At 35.6% G+C, this 27,488-nt stretch overlaps 2 protein-coding genes across 2 annotated transcripts; one reads left to right on the top strand and one right to left on the bottom strand.

Annotated features, from left to right (window-relative positions):
• Nucleotides 1-1,890: 1,890 nt before the first annotated feature.
• On the bottom strand, nucleotides 1,891-15,954 carry PRAS40 (Proline-rich Akt substrate 40 kDa). Its single transcript, XM_085958701.1, has 7 exons — nucleotides 15,697-15,954; nucleotides 8,834-9,001; nucleotides 7,619-7,902; nucleotides 7,119-7,290; nucleotides 6,233-6,371; nucleotides 4,094-5,326; nucleotides 1,891-4,033 (listed from the first exon to the last, which is right to left on the bottom strand). Exons 1-6 carry the CDS (start codon nucleotides 15,817-15,819, stop codon nucleotides 5,076-5,078), a joined length of 1,137 nt encoding a protein of 378 aa, XP_085814827.1. The 5' UTR covers nucleotides 15,820-15,954; the 3' UTR covers nucleotides 1,891-4,033; nucleotides 4,094-5,075.
• Nucleotides 15,955-17,048: 1,094 nt separating this feature from the next.
• Nucleotides 17,049-27,253, top strand: Vps36 (vacuolar protein sorting 36). The gene is made up of 7 exons (XM_085958975.1): nucleotides 17,049-17,277; nucleotides 17,375-17,570; nucleotides 19,291-19,628; nucleotides 22,168-22,332; nucleotides 22,413-22,513; nucleotides 23,104-23,218; nucleotides 24,371-27,253. The coding sequence occupies exons 1-7, from the start codon at nucleotides 17,182-17,184 to the stop codon at nucleotides 24,539-24,541; spliced, it is 1,182 nt and encodes a 393-aa protein (XP_085815101.1). The 5' UTR covers nucleotides 17,049-17,181; the 3' UTR covers nucleotides 24,542-27,253.
• The last annotated feature ends 235 nt before the right edge of the window (nucleotides 27,254-27,488 follow it).

The following is a 27,488-nucleotide window of genomic DNA, read 5'->3' on the forward strand; positions in this document are numbered from 1 at the left end:
ATTTAGGAAATAATAATCAAAATGTATTTTTCCACACTATATTTGACTACTAAAATATTCCATCTAGATTTGGTGTAATTTTTCCTGTTTTTATTTTTTCATAAATTATAGAGCTATAAATTAGGCTTACCGTACGTCCCGGTTTCACACATAGGTCACGGTGTCCCGGCCGGTTTGGCATTCTGTCCCGGCTGTTATTCCGCGTATGAATGATTGGCAATAATATCTAAATATTGTCATTATTGGACGTAGACAGAATACGTATTTTATAAGTGTTCAAAGATAAGTAAAACTACTATAGCGCCTGTAGTTGTTAGATACTTTTTATCATTTGAAGGTGTATACGTAAAATTACTGGATGTTGAGTCTGTTTACGGCGGCGAGTCATCGGAAATATTGACTGAAAACATAATTTCAATATTGCGTCGTCATGAGATTGATAAAAAGATAGCTGCATTTTGTGGTGACAATATTATTGTAACAAGAATTTTGAAGGCGAACATAGAAGAGGCCAAAATAACTTTTACAGCCGACTCAAACAAGAACTTTGTGTTAATATCGTCGGCATTGGATGTGGAGCACATATTGTGCACAATACACTTCAATCTGCTGTGGATGGTCTGCCAATTTTCAAGCTCTTGTTGTGAATATATTATATAAACATGTTCATATCTACACAGTTCGAGTAACTCAATTGGCCACTTCGGCATTACGGGCAATTTTTTTTATTAGAGAATTTAAAAAAAGTACTGAAAAAGGTTCATTCCAGCGAGTACGACTAGTACAACAAATAAATAAATTTAAGTTTTGCTGCAGCAGAATTCTTCTTTTATACATACTTTTAATAATAAAACAATTTTTAGTGGTTCAATTTGTTTCATTGGCCTATCTCCCGTTCCTGTCCCGGTTTAGAGTTTCATAATTATAAGCCTAGCTATAATACATGTTTAGTGTTATTCCACGTACTTAAGTATTTTTTTCTATGAAAAAAGTATTGCATAACAAGACATGGTGTTTTTCCACGATAATTTGGAAACAAGCAGTGATCAATTTTAAATTAATAATAATCGATGACGATCGTTATATTGAAAATGCTCGATTGTAGATATCACTGGTGAATTTTAAATTAAGATTTTTTTATTGGAAAATTGTATGATTGTGTAAGGCAACATCAAATTCTCATTCCTCACAAACTCAAAATATTTGCATTAACATTGACCTGGAAATCGCCCAAAGAATAGTTATATATTTATATTATTTATATAATTTCTCTCACTTGTACTTGCTGTTTGCGAGTTTTTAGTGGAATAGACAAACTGTATGAACTAGTCTAGATTCATAATGTTGTTAATAATAGGACTCCCGTCCACGGGGTTATTCAAAGACGACACAACTGAAATTTAAATTACCAACCGGCAGTCGTAATGCGTCACCGCTAATGTATCTCAATGGGGGTACGTTTACTGCGTGACATGACGTTATTAAACAGTGTGCAACGCATCCGCGACCAGCGTGACATGCCGGCTGCTGAGCTACCGGTTACAAATTAAAACAGCATTGCCACGGCAGCACTGTTTTATTTTGTAAATCTGTTACCCGTGTAACCCCGTTCATCGCGAATGTCTGAAACGTATCACCCGCGATCACATTACATGTAATAGAATTGAAATACCCCTACCTGTACAATTTTTTAGTATTCCCACAGAATGTTCCAGTTTGATTTCATTGATCGAACGGTATTGTCTTTTTTGAGTATCTCAAGAGAGCAGAAGGCAGAAAGACCCTACACTACACATTTATGAAATGCCATCCTGGACAAAATGAGAAATTGACCGATTTTATAATTTTTGCGGGCGGGGAGGAATAACATAAATAATGAGTCAGGCTATCTATTTTTTTAAAGATTTATTTTTGACTGTTTCATTAGTGAACATAATAGTTGAGAAGATATCTACCGTGAATCGGTTACTTTACAGTTTACACTTTATTGACTTACGAAAGAATGTTAGGATAGATCAATTGGACATTATTGTCTCAACACAGAAAAATTATGAAATACATCAACAATGATACTTAAAAACTAAAAATGATTTCAAAATATTCAAAACAGAACCGTCCGCTAAAAATATTTTAAGAACGATGATTTAAAAATAAATATTAAAAAATGACAATAAAAATATATCATCCGCGGCTGACGCCGGCTTAGATCTAATGAATAAAAAATTAATACATTCGGGGGATCCGCAATCGAAGACGAAACCCCTTCAATATAATCTGCTGTCAAAATAGTACATCTGTCAAAATTAGTCAAAGGCACAACCGATACATACGTGAGTAAATCGTAGACATAATTTTTTAACATATCATTATGAAACGGCGAATACATATTATTTAAAAATGATCAAATCGATTCAACCTTTATTAATGGTAAAGTTATTTTAATAAAGCTGCTATAAAAAATAATAGCTAACATCTATAAGTCTAATTCTAATGCTAATGCACCCATCAATGCCGCAACACTCGTAAACATGATTCAAATCATACATAATGTGAAAACAATTTTATATTTATATGTATACGTATAAGTATTAGCATGTAAAAATTTATCAAAAGATTTTCATTCACCCTGGATATGCAGCTGTACAATAAAATTCTAAACGTATTGAAGAATTTTATTTCATCGATAACAATACAACAAAATACAAAATAAGATTAGTAGACCGAGTAAACATAGATGTACGAAAACAGAAAACAATACACTTTTGAGACGACTCGCATACCTCGCATATCTACTCATTTATCCTTATTTATCTTTACTTCAACGCGCTCACGCTCGCACTCCTCAGTGTCGAGCGAGAAGATCAACGATGCATAAAATATATGAACCTAAATCTACTCCACGGGTCATCATAAACCGACAGAAGGCATTCTATGACCACGTACAAAAATACAATATGAAGGTTCCGACTGATCCACGTTTTGTACTGTTCCATTTGAATCATTTTTAGCGACCTGGGTTTCACCTTGACGGGCTCGTCTATGACAAATACATATACAACTGTCGACTGTCTATACGCTAAATTAATAAGTTAGAAAATCAAGGAAAGGTATACTTGACACAAAGAATAGAACTATCCAGGCATTGGAGAATCTAAAAAGAGAAGGGACAGATATTGTTGCATAATAATAAACTCATTATCCAAGATTCTAGAAATTTATAATACTTAATATCCAATACAGTAGAACCTCGATATAACGGACTTCGGATATAACGGACAAAATATCCGAGCAAATGTAAAAATTGTTAAAAACACACCGTTAATGATATACATGATTAAATCCAAGTGTCACCGCTTATAAACAATGTCCTACGCATGATAATCGCGTCATACCTCTCGCACTCCAATTCAAGTCATATCCTTCCCGCTCGTAGACTGTACATAACGTTGACGTTTGAAAAGCTGATTGCTAATTCACACAGCTGCACGGCAGTTTCATTTGTTTACTCAATGTGAATGAATGCATTTATTACTTAATTCAATAAGTTTACAATGGTCAGAAGTAGACGAAGGTGACCCCGGATATCATAATCATGACTGAAAGTGAAATAGCAGATGAAGTTATGATCTTGGAAAATGAGGATGGAAGTGAAGATAGCGAGGAAGGAGAAACAACATGCCCAAAAACAAAGTTATCAGTGATAAGATCGCATCTTGACGATCTAATAAAATTACTATTTGTCAGATAACGAAATTCAACTTATTTCAACATGTTACACGCATTTTCGTAATTTTAGAGATTTGATTATAAAAAAACAGCAGACTTCCAAAGTGCAAACAAAACTTGATTCTTTTTTCAAAACAGGATTACCGAAAGCAAGCGCGTCGAAATCGAACATTAACGTCACTCCACAACAAGTGTTATCCGAAGACGAATAAACAGGATCTTGTTTGTGTTTTTATATAACGGACCTTCGGCTGTAACGGACACCCACTCACCCGCATTAGTCCGTTATACCGAGGTTCTACTGTACCTGGGTGTAACGGACACCCACTCACCCGCATTAGTCCGTTATACCGAGGTTCTACTGTACCTGGGTTCGGTGGCATAATGAGGGGTGAGCGAGCGGGGCAGCCACCCCGGGCGCAACTCAGGTAGGGGCGCTGAAGTGGAATTCCGTTGAAAGTGCAAGAATAAAAAGTGAATGGAAAATTTCATCCTGATATGACGAAATTATGGCAAAAAATGCAAATTACTTTGGTGTATATTATCGTACATTATGTACCTATATAATATTACGTTTTCGATTATTGTTTATCAATTATTTAGCACTTTTGGATAATTATATTCAATGTTGAAAATTCATTGTTATTTCTATGATTTTTATGGGTACTTTTAGTTTTAAGAGACAATACAATTTGAAAATACACTTATTGATCCATAATATTTAAATATGTTAATGGTGACCGAGCACTTAAAGCAGTTAAACTTAATACTTATAGGTAGTAAGTGTGCATAGGTACAAGTTTTGTATTAGGTACCTACGTAGGGAGCTAATTTTTATTTATGCCCCTGCCTGAGCTTATGAATAATGTTAGCTTTTCAATATTGTAATGTTACGTCAGTTTTTGTACCTATATGTGTTTTAGTGTAAAAAAAACACTTGAGATTCTCCAATGCCTGGGCAATTCTAATGAACAATGTCATATCACAATCTTTTGACACATAATATATCAAAATAATATATAAGCAGGGAGTGAGTCCAGTCTGCGTTGGTTGTATATTTACCACAGGCGAATGCACCCAAATGCCTGAAGATGCCGAAAGATAAAACCGGGGTAGTCAAAAACAATTTGAATGGAATAGGTCAAAACTTAGAACGGTTAGAATTCAATTTCAAATTCCATTGAGTGCCCTCAGTCGATAGGATTAATTTTACATTATGAAGTCACTCCGGACGTTTCAAAGAATATACCTGAGGTACCCCGTGTCTCTTAAACGCTAACGCGAGCCTGCTGAGGCCCGCGGAACAGTCTACGCCGACGGGCGCGGCCGGGCGGGCGAGCGGGCTCGGACTAGATCTGCGTGCTGAAGCGCGGCCGGGGGAGATCACCGAACACGTCTTCGTGCATCGAGCGCGCCAGCGCTTTAATACTGGCCGCTATGTCCTGCGGCTCGTCCTCTCGCTCATTGAGGCCGTCCTGCGACAGGTCGTGCAGGTGCGCAAAAGACGGCACGCTCACAGGAAGACTTTTGGCGATGGAAGAATTCCACGGTTGAGCCGCGATTCGCTTTATGTGGATGCCTTCATCTCGGCTCACCGAATCTAAACATATTAATAATTGCTGTCAGTCGGAGACAATATCGTCAATCTACCTTGTAAATCTCATAAATCCACAATTGATTTTTCAGTACGTAGTACGACAGTCAAAACATCACATTTCCATGGAAATCTTATTTTGTAGATTGCTTTTTGAAACGATTGGACATGTCATGGGTGCGAGTGATTTACAGAGTTAGATTACCGATAATACAGGCATATTGGTATAATAATTGAAACACGGCAGCTCATTTATCACTTTTCGATAAGAACCCGATATGAATATGTTTTTAGTTTTCAGTGAGTACATAATATATGTATGTTGGGAATGTTCACGCACACATGTTCATGAATTCGCAAACTCAAACTCATCTAATATAATGTGAACAGTTACGATTCAATTTCATATTATTCAGAAACCATTTGTCAATTCATCTCTCAGTCGATCCTCAATCATTTCAGGATAGTCTGTTTTTCATTTTCCCTCATGCATAGTCAGATAATGTCTTATTGAACCATTTAAAGTCAGATCCAGATACTTTGTAAATTGGACAGAAATTGAATTGAATGTTTCAGTGAATCTAAAATTGCTCGCAGTTTTTTACAGATGCGAGTGAAAATTATGAAATTTGGCACATAAATCTTCAATGCTAAATGAGTTGTAGCTATTGTAAACAGAAGATAAGGAATCCTTTTTTCTGGCTTCATCGAAATAGATGAAATGGTTTTCTTCAACATCTTCGGTTAGAGACCACGTGAGCGAGATATATTTCTATTAACCTCTTATAAAGTCGGAAAAATTGCACAATAGAGTACTCTCAAATAGACAGAACTGAAAAGGAATAATGAATATTAGTCAAGATTAATGACATGACATATGAATGGAACCGTTGAAATGTAAAAGATCCTCACCGTCACCGTCAGTATCCGATTCGTAAGCGTCTGAATTGTCTCCATCGTGCGGCGGAGTGGACGAATCCATTCCTTCCAAATCAAAAATTCCTTCAGAGTCCAGAGAGTCTTCCTTATAACTCCCGTGGCTGACCGAATTCTGGAATAGAAAAGTATAGATTGAGGAAGGTTCGTCTTTCTTCGATTATTATCCAAGACTCCTCATACATAATAAGTGAGTACATATTTCTAGCTATAAATACAAAAAAGTCTTAGAGAAGAAAATGTATTATACAGTATGTATCCAGGGGACTTGGAATTTTGACCTACCTATTAGGGTGCCGTTACATGAAAAAAATTGTGAAACACTGATACAGACAGCACAAAATGGTAGAATGGTATCAATTCAATTTGTCTTGTAAGCAATGTAGCTTGTAAGTTATTGAAGTTGTTACAATACTCACAGACTCCATTGTAGTCCAATGAGTAATATGCCAACTTTTCATCCGGGGGCTCCCGGTTCTATCACGGTGTATGTCAGAATACATTTATGTACACAGAATAGTTCTATTACTACACTACTGTCATTGGGCCTCATGGCCTGTTGTATGTAGTGGTGTTAAAGCATATTATTATAATATACATATAGAAAAATATTAGATTTTTTATGATAATTTTCTACATCTGAAACATTGCATATACATGTAGAGATGGAGGCCAGCATAGACGTAGATAAAAGAATTTACTCATAGCTATGCGAATTGATATATTGACAAATTGGTTCAACATCCGGATGTCGGCGAATAGAACAGGGAAAATTTCTACAATTAACATTCGATGAAAGGTGGCATGGGGATCAGAGGTTTCGACATGTTCCAATGAGGGTTAATAGGATTCACAAGCTCACCTTAGTAATATTCTTTGGCTTAATTTTGATATTTCCGCGTGCAGCGTGGCGACGGGCCTCGGCGGGGGGAGGTATCTGTCGGTGGGCGTCTTCGCTCATAGCGGTGGCCGACGGATTTCTATCTATATTTGGCAAAGACGATTCTACATTCTCTACTCGGCTGGTGATCATGCTGAAATACAATAGGCGCAAATAAATTATTATTCAGAATTAAAGGATCACTAAAAACAATAATTAATAGACATAGGTATAAATCATTTATAAATAGTATTTCCACCACACCTTTGATGTAATAATGTACAATAAGTGATTCATATGATTAATCCAAATCGATGACAACATAATAGATTTGTTCCCGGAAGCGTTGTGGACGATTTGAAAACTGCTATCGAACGATTGGCGCTTGCGCAACAAGTAAACCGGAAATGATTTTATTTCTATATCAGCTAGAATTTCTACTACCACATTGTAATACAGCGATAGAAGTGAGGGTAAATTACCCGGCCAATATCCTGTGATCCCTGTGAGCCTGATCTTTGAACTGCTCAAATTGGGTGTATTTCCTCTCCCGGAAGAGGCGGACGGCTTCCTCGACGGCTTCCACTTCAGCCTGCAGCGCCCGCGTCAGTCTCTTATTGAGGTGACCGCACTGCAGGGCGGCCGCTGACCCCGCCGCCGCCTGCTTCTCGCACATCATCTCCTCGTTGGGAGCGCTAACCAGCATCTTGAAGACGGGGGAATACATCTCGCATTGACGCTGGGCTGCCAACTTCAGTTCTGTTGTCTGCGGATTAAATATTAATTCAATCGATTGCTACGACAATAACATGCATAGACTTATATGAAAGCGAGATGGGTACTTATTTTTGGAAGTCAAAAGTGTGGGAAACTTAAATGTGTCAGTATGTCCTCTCCACAAAATATATTTGATCGTTTAAAAACATTTTGACCCTAATGGGTTATGACAAACATTATGACACTAGTTAAGTGCAAGTACCTACCTAATTAGTGTTTTCGCTGACAATATTGAAAAAGTTTCCACGCATATGGTTGATTTTGCACGTAAAAAATCCAAGGTTTGTGAAGTCAGTAGGTACCTACCAGCGCTCATTACAATAAACAACTTCATTTGTAGTTTATGAACGTCATGGTTGTTACGGGGAAAAATTCTAATTGTGTATTTTTGTTTGAATTGCGACTTTTTGTGTTATGTGATCGCTCATTTAAAAATACCTATTCTCTGATATAACGAGTAACGCCTATAACGAGTAAATTCAGTCAGTCCCATCTTCCTCGTAATAACCAAGTTCAACTGTATTGCATAATATGTTGTTGCAGTCGCCAAAAACCTGTAGAACCTATAGAAGATCACTGATGTTTCATATTAGTTAAATGCAATCAAATTCTTGATATTTTGTACTAGGTACATAGTAAAAGTTTGAAATAATAATATTAAGCATTTCAATTGATTTGGAAGAAATTTCCCTGACACTCATACTCATGGTAAGTTTTTACAAAATCTCATTTTGATCAAGTAAGAACTTTTGCCTCAGAAATGTGAATTATCATATATTTTTTTTATTTGGGTTGGTGTCTGCACATATTATTTACTAATTACTTCAGCATTAGAATTTACATTACAATTACAAAAATATATGCAGCTCAAGAGAGAAAACTGACAGTTATAAGCTGAAAAGTAATGAAAATCAACATACGACCAGGGCAGCGTTGACAAGCATGTGGTGGGGGGGTTGCGAGTGCGAGGCGTGGGTGTGCGTCCGGCAGACCACGCAGCGATAGGTCTGCCACGCCCCGACACTCCGGGCCTCCACCAGCGACACCTCCTCGCATTGGACGGTCCATTTTGAAGCCGAGCCTAATGTCTGTAACAATAGCATCGATTCATACTGTTTGAAAAACATCACATCACATTGGCTAACGTATATTAATTACTAAGCGACAAAGATTGCCTGTCAGATGGAAATGAAAAGAATAACAACCGTGCACCGGTCACACACGGTGAAGCCCGACAATTCATTCAGATAAATTGTCCTAGGACAGCCATATTTAGAGGACTTGAATTTGAATTTTGTTTCACCTTCAGCCTTTTACTGACAATGAAATATTATAGTTTATTTTTTTATAAGTGATATTTCACTAAAAAAAGACAACATACACTAAAATAGATATTTTACAGAAAAAGTGATGCCCAAGCGCGATTTGAACATGGGTTAAGAAATTCTACAGTCTCGATAGTTGAGCTTCTCAATCAAGAGACCGTCGTCATCTAATGTCATGCGTAAATTAATGTATAGGTACATATTACATATAAAATTACATCGCTGTAAAATTAAAACCGCATAATTATATACGTAAAGATGAATATCAACATATGATTTCGTAAATTTATATATATTATTGTATATAAAATCGATAAGCTAAAGTACCTAAAACATCAGGGGACGTTATAGTATGACGCTTCTTCTGAGGTGTGTGCTTGTGCTTGTGTGGTGTTTTTTTTACAAAACGAATGTATGTTTTGTGTGCGTGAATTACTCCAAATCCATCAGAACCTGAATTGCTAGACCTTTCATTGTATCAGTTTATGCGATAGATAAGATGACAATCAATTTATAATACATATCTACAGAGAGATGCCATCGGCGGTAAGCAAATTATATTATTTTCGTAGAATATAAAATAATGAAGATATTATTTAAATATTAAGTATGTCATTAGTCAATTAATAATTATTTTTCATAAGAAGGTAGGCTTTAGCCGAATATGGTGTCTTGGCCGCTGCCGTCTACAGTGCACTGTCCAAACTATTTGTTTTTTTTGATAGAATATGTGTGTTGCATAGTATTTTGTTTTGATCTTAACAAAAACATCGGACAAACACCAAATGTGTTTGATGCGACATCAACATGAAGCACTCGATGCAACACAGGCCAACTTATAATGTTGGTACATATTGCTGGAGGGTGGAGGGGTGGAGGGGTGGAGGTAGGCTGTTAAGATCTGACATAAATAGTGCACATTAATCGTTCTCAGTCATACGTAAGACTACAATTTACAGATGGAGTTGGTTATTTAAAAAAAAAAAAACAATTTAACCCTGCCTAACCAACCCATAATAATAGTTTTGGCATGTTTTGGGAGATCCGACAAAATTGTTTCATCCATACTTGATTTGTTTTCGTTGAATTAAAAATACATATTACACATGTTGATGGTCGTCTTTTTTAAGTTCATTATGCCCTGCTTAAACTAAGACATAATATATAAAAATATTATCCAAAATTATGTGTGATTTAATGTCATAATTTTAGATATTTATAGATAAATGAGTATTCTATTACTATTATCTATTATCAGCACGATATCTATTTCGCAGGGTTGAATTGAATTTTAAGAACTAGCCAACACCATCTGTAAATAGACATAGGTACGTGTAACTGACAAAGTTTAGTATGCATATCGGATCTTAACAGCCTACCTCCACCCTTCGCCACTGCTGGATACCCACATTTAAGAACGGCTAAACCTGTAATTTTAAATAAAAAGACTCGGCTATACTAAACTCACAATCTTTCGGGGATCATCGAAAGACGAGGAGTATGATGCGGGGAAATGGCGAATTTGACTTTGTTTATTCGACGATTTGTTTGATAAATCATTACATCGCACTTTATTGATTTATAAATCAAACCAGACAACCGGCGATTATCACCATGCAATCGACTTTGTAAATGATGAAAAGTGGCTCTCAGAAAAACGTATTCGGAATTTCCGATTCACACATCACAATCACAATGTCGTGTTGAATTCTGCCCCACATCATTATCATGTAAAAACAATACGCAAAATAGGCTACAAACTCAAAATATTCCATTTACAAGTGATATGCAGAAACCCAAACATGAATTAGTGAAAAAATGTTAAGGAAACCATAAATTATTCATAGGATGCTAAAAAAAAGTGGAAGAAAAGACAGCAACGATTATGGTTAGAGGTAAAGAGTAGTCTTAAAATATTTAATCATACAATAACGTGTGAAAATGATTATATTATGGACACGGAGGAAGTCATAGACAACCTATCGGAGATGACAAATTTTATACTAATTTGAATAACGCATTATGTAGTGAGTCTGCTAGATGCAATGACATTAATATAGACGAAGCATCTGGAAAAAAAAATGACACTCACTTTTTTGTCGGGTCTGCCGAACGGCTTAATCTGTTCTAACGCCATTACAATTAAGGTGATATTGCTATAAACTCCCGATGCTTTTTGTCGGGTCTGCCGAATGGCATAATTCATATTTTAATATCAATATCGCGCTCAAATGAACATTGACACCAGGAACACATTACGATAAAGGTGATATTGCTATAAATTCCTGATGCGTGATATCGCATAATGGAAATTGCGAAATTTTGTCACGTGACGTCTACCTATACATGTGTATTGAGTGCGTTGTCCATTAATAATGTCATTGGCTAAATGTGACAGAGACAGCTCGCTAGATGGAATTGTAACCTTTGATAAATAACATTTGAAAAGTTAGGTACATATTACTATGTGGCAGTGGCGAAGGGTGGAGGTAGGCTGTTAAGATCCGCCATAAATAGTGCACATTAAACTTTTTCAGACATACATATTTGTTTTCATTGAAATAAGACTACAATTTACAGAAAATGTTGGTTAGTTTTGAAAATTCAATTAAACCCTGAGAAACCAAGTCACAATAGATAATAGTCAAAAAATATGTGTCTATCTATAAAATATCTAAAATTATGCAATTAAATCATACATAACTTTGAATATTCAATAGATAAAATAATATTTTTTATTTATTTTAGTTTGGTTTAGGCAGGGCTTAATGAAATAAAAAAATAAACCAACAATATGTGTAATATGTATTTTTAATCCAACGAAAACAAATAACTATGAATGAAAAAGTGTGCACAATTTTGTCGTATCGCCCAAATTAGACCAAAACTATTATGGTTTCGTTTAGGCAGGGTTTAATTGATTTTTAAAAACTAACTAACACGATCTGTAAATTGTAGTCTTAGTTCAATGAAAACAAATACATATGACTAACAAAGTTTAGTGTGAACTATTTATAGCGAATCTTAACAGCCTACCTCCACCCTTCGCCACTGCTATGTGGTAGGTATGTGTTTTATATTGATACACGGATTATATTGATGGCCATCCGGCTTAAGCGTCAGCCTATAGAGTCATGGGTCCCAAGTTCGAATCCTGGGTCTGGCGAGTACACATATTGTTTTTCAATTTGTGTATGAGTCAGAGTATGGACTTCATAGCCCCCAGGATGTTTGGCGGGCCCCCTTACCTATCACCAAGGTTAAGGGCAATGTGATGTTCTACAGTTGTGTTCCCCAAATGGTATTCCGTGTATTTATCTATATTTTTAAATAAATCGGACCTCATATCATATTATTGGTCGTTATCATACTATGAACAACTGGTCGCGACCCCCTATTGTGGTAGCCAAGTAGCATTCGACCCTTCGATATTGGATAAATAACCATTTTTATTATTCTAGAAACACTAAAAATAATTGTAATATAAAATGATACACGTGAATTATCATATAGTTACTTATATCATATTTTCATCATACTACATATTTTTTTAATGTTAATTTTGATGAAGTAGTAGAGCGCCGCATGCGATTTTTTATAATACATATAACAAATTTCTGGTGAGTGTTTATCTCACAACTGCTCGAGCCACCACGCCGGGCCCCCCTAAGCCTGGGCCCCCAGGCTGTAGCCTTGTCAGCCCCCCCTTTGTGGGGGCCATGATGGACCTAATAGGTTGAGCAAGTGGCTGACATCCATTTCTCGTAAAAACAGAAACAAACCTCCACTCTGTGGAGTCCCATAATATGATCTTATCAGGACCGGACATGGTCAGATACTTAGGTACTTTTGTGTATGCATATTTCCTGTTTCTTATTTTCTTCCCAAACACTTTCGGCTCATCCGGCGATGCCGAAGATTGCCGAATGGCCGATGTCTTAAGAATATTCATTCAACCTCTACCAACTCAAGCTTCGGTAGGTACCTACGATATTATTAAAACTAACAAGACTAAATTAATGGAGACACGGGCATCGTCTTATTTAATGACATAACAATATGAAAGACACTATTTTTTCGACCATGTCCAATCCTAATAGGATCATATGGGCCTCCACAGAGTGGAGGTTTGTATTGACAGATTTTGTTTTTTACGAGAAATGGATGTCAGCCACTTGCTCAACCTATTAGGTTGATACACCCCTGTTACAGGCGGGCTTCTCCCGGTGTAAAATAATCATTTAGTAGTCATAAGTCGAAACGTAACCCTGACCTCTAGAAACGGCTTCATAAAACATCTAATCTGATTCCTTGCTCAACTACGTAATTTTTCTTATTCATAAGTAAAGGCCTTCGTCCGGTGTGTGAAAATCACATATTGGGCGGAGGTGTAATTAAGATAAATTTAATTTAATTTAAAAAGTATAAATGATGATGGATGAAAGAGATAATTTTAAGATTAAATATAAGTACTTATTCAAATATAATAAATTTTGCCGCACTTGCCGGCAACGTTAAAATCTCTACGCGCCTGCGCCAGGGTGGTCCTCGTGATTCGTCAAATCAAAAGCATCACGCGATAAAATTTGGTCAATCACGAGAGTCCTTTTTGCTGGACGGCGTGGGTACGCGAAATTTGAAAAAGAGAAAGAAGTTAGTAAGCGTCCCTTTTCCAACATGTACGGACCTGCGAAACTTATTGTTAAAACAAAATATATAAACGTGTAAAGAAAATGTAAAATATAAGATAATACCAAGTTACGCACGAGACAGACGTGGTTTCATTTAATTTCTCCTCAATTTAATATATCTTTTTTTTTGTGAATCCGGGGTTCGATAGACACCTGAGCTAGCCGCTGGAACCCCGGGTATCTCAAGGTCCATACTCTGACTCATACACAAATTGAAAAACAATATGTGTACTTGTTAGACCCAGGATTCGAACCTGGGACCCACGGCGTTATAGTCCAATGCTTAAGCCGCGCGGCCACCGTGGGTGTGAGACACTATAGTCGAAGATTAAATGTATTCGAGTGATGTGATGATAGGTATAAGTAAAATATATATGTTTATGTGTAATAATGTTCATCCAATATGATAAATTTAATGTTTCTCTTCTTCTGGGATCTTTCCGTTATGAAATTGACATAGGTGGTGTGACACCCCCGTATGGTCCCCATTTGGGGATGTCTTTGTGTATATGGAGAGGCCCGAATCGGTATCAAATCCAACAAAGAGTAACGGCTGATTGCGAAAATAATTAAATAATGTTAAATATCTGCCGGCAACATTGTCTGAATAGCGTTAAAAAAAAATACGAATGGCAACGCCGCATTTTGTACGGCTCTCAAGTGACCGTTGGTTTTAGCGAGAGAAGCGTTTTTGACAGCAACGCTGTAAGCAGTGTTAACCTCGCTATCCGTCAAAATTAAATCGAAACGAATCTGTATAAAAATGTAACCATTTAGAATATATTAACTTAAATATATCTTGCCGTTTCCAAAACAACTCCGGTGTGTTATCTGTTCACCTCCACATCCCGAATCCAGACGAAAAACCAGACAACAAAATAAAAGTGACAGTTTGTTTTCACTTAGCAAAATGGAGGTAAATGATAGTGGGTACATTCAAAGATTCAGAAGCATTGTGAAGTTGAGTTATATTATAAACAATACTACGTCTAGACTTAGGACAGAATAAATTAGCAAACAGAAAATGAGTAGACTGGCCCTACCGGTAAAAGAGTTGTGCAGCGCTGTGACCAGTGATCGTTAGTTCCAACTTATTATTTGCTAAAATTTAAGGTAATTGTGCCGCAGATGCCGTCATGAGCTTGTATAATATTTTTTTTACGAAAACAGTTTATTCCATGTAGACAATTATAATAACTACCTTTTTCTGTCGGCGCATAGACTTTTCGATCCAAATTGTTAATTTAAAATTTGAAATTTTTATACATTTTGATGCATCATTATCACAAACTAAGATTATATTATTATTAGGTTGGTGTAGGTTAGGTTAGACTATGTGTGGTTAGGTTTGGTTTGGTCTAAAAAAAAGTTATAAAATCTCAAGACGGCATCTCCGGCACAATTACCAAATTTATTGACAAATATTATTTTAATATATCGATGTGAAGATATTTGCACGGTATGTAGTTTATCTAAACGAACAATTTTGTGCAATTATATTATTGATAATAAAACTTTGACAAGATAAAATTATGTATTAGTACTTCAGCAGAAATTTCTTTTGTCAATGTGTGTGTATAATAATATGTGTAGAAAACGAAATGAGTGTCAAAAACGTCGAAACCAGATTGCTTTTGGTCAATAACAGAGTACTCTTTCCATATCCCAGCCCTCGAATGAGTAAAATATGCACATATGACTGGAAGATGCAATATTTTTGAGAGTTCACCCTCACCCCCTAAAGTCAAGGTCAATGAATTTGTTTACCTCTGCGAAGAAAGGGTCTCTTTGTTCCGAGGGAGACAGCTCGAGCTTCTCCATTTCCATGTTGTCAACGAAGCCGTTTTCATATCTAATGAGCACATTTAAACATTTGCAAGCGATAATCATATCGTAAGCGGTTATTGCACTCCTTCTAATTGAGAAACACTAAACAAATTATCAAACTCTTTGTGATTTAGCCGGACTGCGGGAACAGAGACGAGTAGAGAGTTGTATGAAATGGCCGACAAATGACAATAAAGCAAACACAATAATATGTAAGTTTTTTCTCGTTTTTGGTCGGAGCGGAGCTCGGTACAGCTGATTGTCAGTCGCACCGCACTGGCTGAGTGGCTGGCAATGGAATCACACCACCAGCGTGCGTCTCTTTTACTCTTATCTGTGTTCCATATGGCTCGCGAGATAAAAAGATACGAGGTACCCTGCGAACTGCGAGCAAAATATACAGTGGAGCATATTTCGTTTGTTCGGTTGTCTCGTTTTGTATCATCCGAAAATATAATGTTATGTAAAAGCAGATACACGTACTTGGTATACCTGCCTATATTGTGCTATTTTCATAACATAATAATTTATTATGAATAAATTTTGGTTGCATGTTTGCACACAAAGCATGATAAACATTATAATATCGAGAGTGAGTTGCGTTAATGCAATATAAATAGATAATTTTAAAGAATCTATCGCTGTAGCCGTGGAAAGGATCAGAAAAGTTTAAAGAGATTTTCGGATGTCCCATTTTCAAATTTAGCATTTCAGTCGATTCGATAACGCTGCCTGTTGCCCGATCGCGAAAGAAAAATATATTTGCACAACATTGTAAATTGTAGAGGAGTATATTTTGATTGTAAATGTGACTCAAAATATTATAAAATTTTAACGTTACCTACAATCTGTTTGGATATGCAAACAATAGTGGTAGCCCGTCCCGATTTCACGTTAGAAGTTAATGAATAAATTCACAAACTTTGCTAACTACGTAAAAGGATGTTGAAATTCTTTGTTTGGAAACGATCCAAATTGTTAATATTTTATAACGTGAACTAGAATTTGATCTACCTATCAATAAAAATACTGACGATCTCAAACTCATATTTTTGTAAAACATACTGAAAATCGTTTGTGTACATTTGAAGATAGTGATTATATTTATTAATACTAAAAACCAATGGCATTCGGTGTTAGTGATCTCATAATTTCAACGTTTGTGGAAGATTAATTATATTCGTAGTAGGAAGACAAAATATGGGGATTTTTGTTTTTGAAGGTACAATGTAGTCTTTTTAATAAATAATATGTTAGTCTATGGTCAAAAGTATTGTCAATTGACTGACATTACGTCTGTCAAAAATGACTCAATGACTGCTTGTTCAAAAATAATATAAGGCTGTCGGCGGTTCTATAACAATTTTTATTCTTAAAATTTTGATGTCACTTATTTAGAAGAAGTAATAAAATTCGTCGTCAGCAATGGATAGGTTTGAATATATTCAGGCGAGGCTTACTGAAACCGAGAAGTATTTAAAAGGAGACAAGGGTGTTCGATTATACGACGGCGATGACAAGGTTTACATTTGTGCTTCATTTTTTAGGTAAATTAAGTTACCAAAAATAACCTGCATTGCCAATACGTGTTCGTTGATTTGTTTCTTATTATTTGCAGACCCAATTTGTGAACGGGGAAATTGTTTTGACCAGTCACAGGCTGCTGTGGGGCCATCCCGGCGATATTTCTCGCGGCCAAACGTGCCTCTCGTTAAATTTGCAATATATTTTTTGCTTGGCCGAAGAGAGCGGAGGACCTTTCGGTCTAGGGAGGATCAAAAAACTCTCAATTCATCTCTATCCTCCAATTTCTGGTAAGTAAAATAATATGAAGACAATTAATGAGTTAATTAATGTCTACACGTTTTTACACATGTTTGCCCATATAAGTTGTGTATATGTTGCCAGTATATCTGTCATAGAATAGATTTTTGTATGACGGCTTTGTGAATATCTTGAAATAAAATCTAAATGTATGAAATCGATCCACCCAAGGATGCGTCTAGAGAGGGTGTCAGGACTGCGATGCACTGGGGCGGCAGGATTCAGGGTCGGCTACTCCGAAAAAAATATTTTTAATGATATTATAAAATATATACTTACATAATTTGAAGACTCTGAGAAATATAATATAACCGATAGAAAATAACTTTTTGAAAAAAATACGGGACTCTCGGGAATCACACTGCCGACTATGCTATTGGTATCTTATCTAATTGCGACAAATTTTAACTAATGTCTCTTACAATACTCTGAAGGGCTTTCTAAATTGCCTTACTAATTGGCAATCGGCTTTTGTATTTTGAATCAATGTAATAAATTGCCTTAATTACTAACCGATATCGGGACTGCTCCAAGTTTTTTGTTATAACGTACTTGCACTTGCTAATAGTTTAATTAACTATAAAATATGTTATTCAATTACATAAAATGAACTATACGGTGGAAAAAGAAGACGCAGTTATCTTTCGTGATATTAAATATTCATTAATTATAAATGCTTCCATGCTTCCACGTTCTATCGATTTAAGATGCTTTGTATTATAATTCAGAATGTTACATTATTAAACGAATAAAATAATATGTCAAATTGTTGTTGACAATAAATGATTGGTTCAACTTTTCTTTGACCTCTGTCATATTATGTCCAATAAAAAGTAGTTATTATTTGGGGGTGGGACGGAAATTTTAGACTGGCACCCGGGCAGCAGCTACCCTTGGCGCGTCCCTGGATCCACCTCCGGTCTACTGATTATGTTAGCCGCAAGAGACTTCATTGCAAGTTCATTTGAAGAGAGCTTCACACTTCTACTATGAAATTCTATGGTAACTTCAGATTCATCTAATGAGTTATTAGAAACCTACATGATTCATTGATGTGCAGTGGCAGGTATTGCCAAAATAATCTTTGATTAATTAAATTCATAGAATTGGATATAATTAAATTCCACTTCAATTTTAACAATACATGTATCTCACGTATTGACGTATCAAAACAGACATTTCAATATCAAATTTAGCTATAAATAAATACTTATGGAAAGATACTCCCTCGTCAATTTTTTGTTGGCAGCCAAAAGCAATACATTGACTATTATTTTTAACATCATGAATAATCATATAAAACATTGAGAAATGCATACATAATATATATGAAAATAGGGCAAAAGACTTTAAACCATAACGCAAGCTGCCATTTTGTTTTTGTGTCTACCAATAGAAGAAGAAAATAATGAACTTGTTACCAATACAACCGCAAGTACAATCATTTGATTCGAAAATCAAACTGCCACATTCCTAATACAGAATGTATATAAGATTCTTCTAAGTCAAAATTATTCAGAGGTAAGTGACTCAGCATCCGACTTGTTTGTTGACCTGATTTCACTTTGTTAAGCTTGCCAAGTATTTTTTTTAACGAGCCTATATTCAAATTGTATGTTTGTCAATAACCATGATAAAGGATCGGCAATCGCGGAAATACAATAATTTGTACTGATCGTATTATAATATGCTGAACTGTCCATTTTTCAGGGAAAAATCCCGGTCCGGTAGTGCATAGTGCCAATCAATATATAAAGCTTTCATTTAAAGACGGCCTAGACCACGAATTCCTCCAGACTTTAAAGGATGCTTTCGAAGCGAAGAGTTGGGAAAAAGACATAGTGCCTAAGACGGAGCAAGAAATTCGAGACGACCTCCAACTTCTCGTGAAGACCAGGACCGGTATCGTCGGAATCGAGAGAAGCCTCGAACAAAAACACAAGGCGACGGATGAGAGCATTACGGTTGCATTTCAAGATTTGAGTAAACTTATGACCATGGCAAAGGATATGGTCAATATATCAAAAAATATTTCGACCACTATACGAGTACGAATACTTTCTATTTTAACTGCTACTTAGGCCGGTATTAGACTACAAAAGATCTTTGACAGATGTTTCATCAAATGTTTTATAGCATTTCCTTTAGGAGCATTCTTTTATAAAACACGCGAGGGCATATTATTACAATGCGTGAAATGTTTTATTAAAGTTATGTTAAAAAAATATTGCGCCTCGCGGGGGGGGGGCTGTGCCCCCTTGGGCCCCTCAGATGATGGTTACTTAAACCCTGACGGCTAAAATTATTAAACATGGATACATGCTTTGCCTGCTGATTCTCTGAATGCCGGTTGTCCAAATTTGAAAGAAAATTTATTTGTCAAAGTAACCGAATCCAAAGGATTCAAACAATTGCACTTTTCTGAAAATTAAAATTTATGAACTCGTATAGTAATGTTGGTGCGTAAGTATTTGCTACACATAATTGTTAGAAGTAATGGTTAATATGGGTTTATGATAGCTGAAATAAGTTATGTAATTTTTAGAATGAATTTTGTCGATGTGGCGAGCAAAGATCAAATCGATGCACGACCCACCACAAGTAGTCGAGATAGCTGGATTCATTATCAGCAGAAGTCCGAACGTTTCCTTCATAAAAGTGATGAAATGTTGGTTTTCTTTTTTCACTTTTTTACTGTACTGATACGCCTCTTTGACTGATTACCTCGCATTAAATTAGATCAAATGATATTCACTTGTATTAATATAATATGTAGTAATAAATAAATATATATATATAAAATATATTACGGAGTGCAAAATTATGAAGTGACAACTCTACATTTATCATAAAAAATGTTCTAAAACGGTGTTGAAGGTGGAAATATATTTTTAAAATTATTAATTGTAAGAGTACATTATTCTCAGAAGGAATATCGGAAAACCATCTTGACGAAGAGAACTTACCTTAAATACCTAATAAAAACTGCTCATGCATATTATCAAGACTACAAAAATAAACGACTCGTTTCGACGTCTTAAGATTTAAAGAAAAATTATAGAACAGCTTGAAATTTGTTATTACTTAATACCGCTCGCGGCTGACTGAAGTCTCTAACGGCCGGGCTACAATTGTGACATGAATTTATTTTACACCTGTACGATTTTTCGTAACGAATCCGCCCGGGAGGTCAAGGCAAAAGCATGTATCCATGCTAAAATGGACAACAAATGGTCGGCTTGTGCGTTTATGTTTCCAGTCTTTTATTTTTTTTGTAATCTGAGCGGCGACTGTTATTATAACATGTCATTTTTCGTGTTCTACAATCAATAATAAAATTGAGTAAATACCGTTGAAGAGATAGGTGCTATGTGCCATTAATCAAAAGTGGGGGAAATTAATAATAATAAATAAAATTGAAAATTTGTTTGTCAGTAAAATTAGAATGCAGCTCCCACATTACGCCTCATACCATACGTTACAATATTTATAAAAGCAATATGATAATAATATGTATGAAGAAAAAAATGAAAATTAATAATGGTGTACGACATGCAGTTATCGTAAAATTAGAAAGAGTAAAATGCCGATACAATTTTTTTCCATACTTATGGAGCTATGGCATTTAACGCATGATAGTACGTACTTGGCACCCGCTCCACACAAAATAGGGTTTTTTTAATTTTTGGTGGGTACTTGGCACCTTTCTACTCGACGGTATTCGTATTTCAATTGTGTGTTGGTTAGTTTATTGCCGTTTTCCATTTTGAAAGAAACTGTCACGAAAACAGTCTCTACCATAAACTAATTTTTGATAAAAGGTAATGTCATACTATTTATTACCTTTTATCAAAGGCATATTACAAAAAATATTCTAAAAGTTTTTATGAAATATTTTTTATGAATGATATTTTTCAAATATATTTTTTTGTGCTTAGGCATTAAGGCATTTAGTATGAAATAAGTGATCTGATCACAAATGTTGAAGAAAACCTTCTTCCATAGAGATTGAGCCTAAATGTATGAAAGTGAAGCTGCAAAATGACCCATAGTTTACTTATTTTCAATGAAAGTAATAGTCAGAAAGGCATTCATTGTTTATTGCATAGTAAAATGGTGCTTATAACAGACTAAAACTTGTTTCAGGGAAACCACAAAAGAAGGTTTTCTTAAACATCTTTGGATTTAGCAATTCGAGGTATGGGCAGGAAATTAAACATACCTACCTACAGTGGACAGCCTTAAACCTTAGATTCTATTGAAAAGTGAAACTTTTTTATGCATGGTATAATAATTTCACTAGTTAAATGTGATTTTTTTGAGTTCTCTACAATAACAATGCAGAAATTTCCAATTGACACGTCTTATGTTTTGTTAGATAAAACTTTGTCGACTCAATTCCGCCAAAATCGTGCACAAAGAGTATTGCAAAGGAAAATTTTCAAATGCATCTGTTAAATAAACTTCCAAAAGTAGACGATAATGTGTCCAAAGTCGAAAGCATGACACTAAGTTTAATTTCTGTCTTGTACTCGCCAAACACACTTATTTTTCAATAATTAAACACGAATTTTCTCTATTTTTTAGGAAAAACAGGGTGATATTACGGAAGATGATACATTGAGGTTTAAATCTTATCTCATGAGTCTCGGTATCGATGACCCTGTCACTCGGGATACCTTTAGAAACGATTCAGACTATTACACAGGGCTAGCTCAACAAATATCCGACATGCTTGTGGGGGCATTAGTGGTAATTTATTTGGTTTTGTAACATAGCCTTTTATTTTTATAATATTACAATGAGAGCACTGTTACATGGATTTGTTACAGGATGTCGGAGGTATGATGGCATTAGCTGATGTCTGGTGTCGTATAAACAGGGCTAGAGGACTCGAACTCGTTTCACCTGAGGATCTACTGAACGCTTGCAGGTTATACACATTATTTACGCAGTTTAATGAATGTTCAACAATACTACTTTTTTACTTTACTAAAGAGTCTAGAAATATCTGAATTAAATATAAATATGTCTTTTCCATGTCATCATGATTCAGGATGGGACTTAGGGTCCTAACAATAAAGTTATACTTATGCGTTATGTAATCGATTTTTGAAACTAAATGTAAATATAGTATTTGATGTCATTAACTCAATTCCGACAAAACAATATTGTATTGAGTACCGATTATCTACACAAATATGAAAGTCTAACAGTAGGTATTAAAATGTCTTCTTATGTAATTCCAGTTTGATATTTTATATGCATATTGACGTAGTGTTGCAATACTTGCAATTCGAGTATGTAGTATTTTTCAAATGATAGTGACCCTGTAACCGTGGTGCGTGCATTTGCAGTCTTAGATGACGTAATATACGATACTTAGATAACATCTTTGCATTTTACCCCTTAATGCAGAAGTATTTTCTGTCCTTCCGCACAGTCTTGCCGCTTAAATGAATTGTTACCATTATACAAATATAAAATTCACTATGTTGTGATTAATTTTGTTTCTTTTTTAAGGTTACTAGATTCTATAGGAGCACCGATGTCACTTAGAAAATTTCCCAGCGGAGTGTGCGTTATACAACTGCGCACTCATGATGATAATGTTGTAATACAGTCGACTAAAGAATTGGTAACTATTTGTTTGTTAGCAGTTTCAATACACAAATCTTTAAAAATACGTTAGATTCACCAAAATCAACACTGAGTAGGTATGGCGATTGAAGGAAAGCCAACACTAATGCCAACTATGAGTAGTAAGGTAAGTCATACAAAATGTTGACTTATCTGACTACTCATGTAACTTAACTAGGTACACACCCCGAAAAATAAAAAATATGTTTTGACTGAAAATGCATCTCGCCAGTGGTGAGACATACGACTTACCTGACTACACACAACGAAAGATTTTTTTTTTTTTAGTATATTGGCATTCATATCTTATTTTTGCTGTTTTGTGACTTACCTGACTAAACATCCCGACCCACGAATTATTATTAACTGCCGTTATAGTGAAAAACAACAACCGGCCATATAGGGTGGTATGGAATCATAAAAATTCACATTGAGTATTTTGTTTTGAGGTGTAACAAATCACAGGTTCCCAGCGTACGGGTCGGATCCTCCAGGGGGACTATTCTCTGAATATATCGCCGACTATTAAAATTGACTTGATTTAATTTAACTACATATTATAGTAACTAAACCTTTGACTATAATCCAAAATTCATTTTTAATTAGCATCTTCATGTTTGAATATCAGAGTGGATGTGTATCTTCTTCGGACAGAATTTCATATCAATGTTTATTTTGTGCATATAGTGTATGGCTGTATATTTATATGTATGTGCGTGCACATGTGTAGGTAATTGACATATTTGATCGAAACGTTGAATCGATCGAATGCACACCTCATTGGTCAAAAATCGAAGAGTTCGTTTAAAAGTGATTAATAAATGAAACCAAATGCAAATTCACATGTTAAACATAGACAAAGTGTGGCAAAATGTGATGATCGATAATTCACATGTAAAAGTTTATTTTATGATTATCCTTATATGTTTTCTTCACCTTATTAGTGGGCAGTCGCAGAATTCTTGACTATTACAAAAAGAGGACAGCTCGAAAAAATTTAGGAACCTTGTATTGGATTATAAAAAAGTTAGCTACACCTCTACGAGGCTTTCATAAAATGATGAATTGGAAATTGGTTGCGAACAATAATTGCTGTATAAAATGTTTGAATTGACATGTCAAGTGATATTTGTATGCATGTCTGTTACAGTTGGAGTCAGATGGGCCGCTGACTGCGGAAGAGTTGTCCCAGAAGGCAGGCGTGTCTCTTCTTTTAGCCAGAGAACGTCTCGCAGGGACAGAGTCCGCTGGCTTTGCGTGTCGCGATGATTCTATCGAAGGCCTTAAATTTTACAATAATCTATTTCTTACTAAGGATTGATTTGAAGATTAAATAATTGCTGTTTGATGTGTTAATTATTTAAAACCTTCGCTTTGATGTGATGCAATACATCATAAAGTAATTATGAAGTATTTAAGAATTATGGTTCAAATGCATAGAATGTCGACGTTATGTTAAATTAAAATTAATAACGATAAAAGCCATGCATATACAGTAAAACCTCGCTAATACGAATTCCAAGGGACCGAAAATAGAAAAAAATTCGAATTACGAATTATGAAATGTATGGGGGGAAAATATTAAAATTTTGAAAAAAAAAATTTTTTTGATTTTCATTAATATCGTTTACGATCATTGATGTGCCTACCAAATTTCCGGTTCCGTGTGTGTTAATAGGTCATAAAATGTCAAGATTATTTTTATTACCTTCTTAAAATAAGTAATTTATGATGTTTTAAGAAAAGTCTCACAATTTTCAATGACTGGCTCATGAAATAGTGTATTTCTTTATGATTTATTGAATATTTTTATATGCCAGGACTCTGAAATAATTTCGAAATAAAGGTATTGTTTTAAGGTATTTTTTATATGAAACTAGCTAGCCGGCAAACATTGTTCTGCCATATAAATTATTTCTAGTGAATATTTTGGTTGTTAAATAAAAAATAACGAATGTATTTTAAGTGTGTGGGGATGGGATCTATGACAGAAAGAGGAATGGAGCGCTGTAGACGATGACGGCCGATAAAAACAAAAATATACCAACCATTCATTTTCTCAATTCAAAATGAGTAATGATGGTCATAATGAATGAATTACCTGTGGCGGGATCTCGTTGTTTAATGTTATGCAATATCTGTCTTATCCCTTCCAGAAAATTAGCGGATATTGGAGAACGTCATATGAACGGTGTGTGTCAGCGATGAACTCCAGATTTTTTTTCTTCTTCGAATCACGATTTCTCGCGTCGATGTGCGGTCGCCAACCATGATTCCAGCAACGTCGTCAACAACAGGCGCATCGAATCGACGCACGTGCTCTCCAGCTGGTGTTTTATCAGGATTGATGACAATAGCGTGATTGTCACTTTGCAATTCATGCATGTGTGATTTGAAGAATTTCAATAATTCATTGTGCTCATTCAATAGGGCATCCAGTTCGCCGACGATGCGCCTGGCATTAGGCGAATTGAGGTTATTGTAGCCGCAACGTGCATCCACACGATTGATGTCCTCACTGCCCATGAAGTAGATTTGTAAAAATTTATGTGGTTTGTTTGGCATTGGCAGCAATGAGCCTACTTTGTGGTACACTTGGCCTTTGATTTTGAACGTTGAATGGAATTGTTGACCATTGATTGCCGCAGTATTGTGAACTATTTGTTGCTCCGAACGAAGTCATTTGGAAGCATGAATTGAATGTGCGAATGGACTTCAGGAACAGGTTTGAATCTGGAACCGTGCCGATGAGCAAGCCGTTCAATGGTTCTGGTGGTATCTCAATTTCTGGTAGTTGCACTTTTCCTGATGCACAACACGTCCCGGCTGACTCATGTTTGAATTTGAGCGCATGACAATGGGGACATTCTTTGTCCATAGCACCAATCAGCGCTTTCGGATGAGCGAAATATTCAATATCTGGCTCGTACTCGAATGCGAGACGAAGGAACGAAGCGGGTGCGCTTGGCTCCGTTCCAATTGTCGTTGATTTCGTTCAGCTCGTGCCTCTTGTGATTGAGATGCGCGCAATTGCGACATGCTCACACGCACATTTTCGTTATCTTGTTGGATTTGTTCGTCTGTTCTTTCTGCTCTACTATTTCGCATGTTTGTTGCTTTATTCGTTCTTGCGGGTTGTTGGCATTGTTCACTGTAATACACGCACACAAATAGATAAATTAAAATAAATCGTACAAAATTTTGCATGCACTGCGTTGTGATATGCAGAATGAAATGTCAAAATGACGCGACGCTTCTCTTGAATTCTTCTCGGACGGAGCGCCATCTGTCATTGAACAATATAAATAATTTCGTTCTGTTTGAAATACGAACGACGGTTAAATTTGTTCATACAAAAATACTAAAATCGCGATTAAAAAATGGGAGGGTGGGGCTACTCCTACGAGGGTGAAAATTTGGGGTTGATGCCAAATAAAAAAAAAAATGTCAAAAAAATAAAAGGAAAATTTTTCTGGATAGAGATACCCTAATCACCTAGCGGTATGAAATATACTTTACAACCTATTCTCATACCTAACAAATATACATAAAAAAAAATCATAAAAATCGGTCGAGTCGTTTCGGAGGAGTGCGACCACAAACACCGTGACACGAGATTTTTATATATATAGAGAACAAGGGACTTTTTTTTCGCGAAAATTTCGAATTATCCGTGTTCTTATTAAAGAGGTTTTACTGTATCACAATGGAATGACCGATTCAAAAATTTTCATTAAGGCAACATTGCTACCAATCTGCAATAAAAATGTTTAAAAACTATTTATTTGATAGTTGATTAAAACTCGCATTCATTATGACAGCTGTAAGACGTGCTGCTAGTGCAGTGGTTCTCAAGTGAAATTTAACTGTGGCCGCACAATTGACATTGACAGTTCTATGTAAACGTCTGGTGGCCGCAACAAATTTCACTTTTGATGTGATTGAAAAAATTAAAGCTAAATTTTATTTACTAAAAAAATGGATCAATTTATTTACAGACAAGTCCATTTAATAAAAGACATTTGAACATTTTAGTACATATCTATTTATTTAAAAATAATGCAAATGGAAATTCCTCAATACCCTTTTTTCAAATGCGAGCCGCATGGCTGCTTCTAAGTTTACATATCCTGTCAACTGGCTTCGATATTTGTTTTTTATGAAGTGCGTTAAACTGAATGATCGTTCACAGAATACAGTAGTAAGAAAAATCGACAATATTAATAAAGCAATTGCTGGTTGAAGCAATTGATTCTTGGTCAACGTGG

Source organism: Rhyacophila brunnea, unplaced genomic scaffold (genome assembly GCF_057557595.1).
Source record: "Rhyacophila brunnea isolate RB1 unplaced genomic scaffold, BYU_Rbru_1.0 scaffold_8, whole genome shotgun sequence".
In the NCBI taxonomy this organism is placed as follows: domain Eukaryota; kingdom Metazoa; phylum Arthropoda; class Insecta; order Trichoptera; family Rhyacophilidae; genus Rhyacophila; species Rhyacophila brunnea.

Coding starts and splice junctions, on each gene's coding strand:
- PRAS40 (XM_085958701.1), bottom strand. CDS start 15,819: ATGATTATCGCTTGCAAATGTTTAAATGTGCTCATTAGATATGAAAAC. Junction 7,903..8,833: donor TTGTCAACGCTGCCCTGGTC/GTATGTTGATTT, acceptor TTTAATCCGCAG/ACAACAGAACTGAAGTTGGC. Junction 6,372..7,118: donor AGCCAAAGAATATTACTAAG/GTGAGCTTGTGA, acceptor TTTCTATTCCAG/AATTCGGTCAGCCACGGGAG.
- Vps36 (XM_085958975.1), top strand. CDS start 17,182: ATGGATAGGTTTGAATATATTCAGGCGAGGCTTACTGAAACCGAGAAG. Junction 22,514..23,103: donor GATCTACTGAACGCTTGCAG/GTTATACACATT, acceptor TTCTTTTTTAAG/GTTACTAGATTCTATAGGAG. Junction 23,219..24,370: donor TACAGTCGACTAAAGAATTG/GTAACTATTTGT, acceptor TGTCTGTTACAG/TTGGAGTCAGATGGGCCGCT.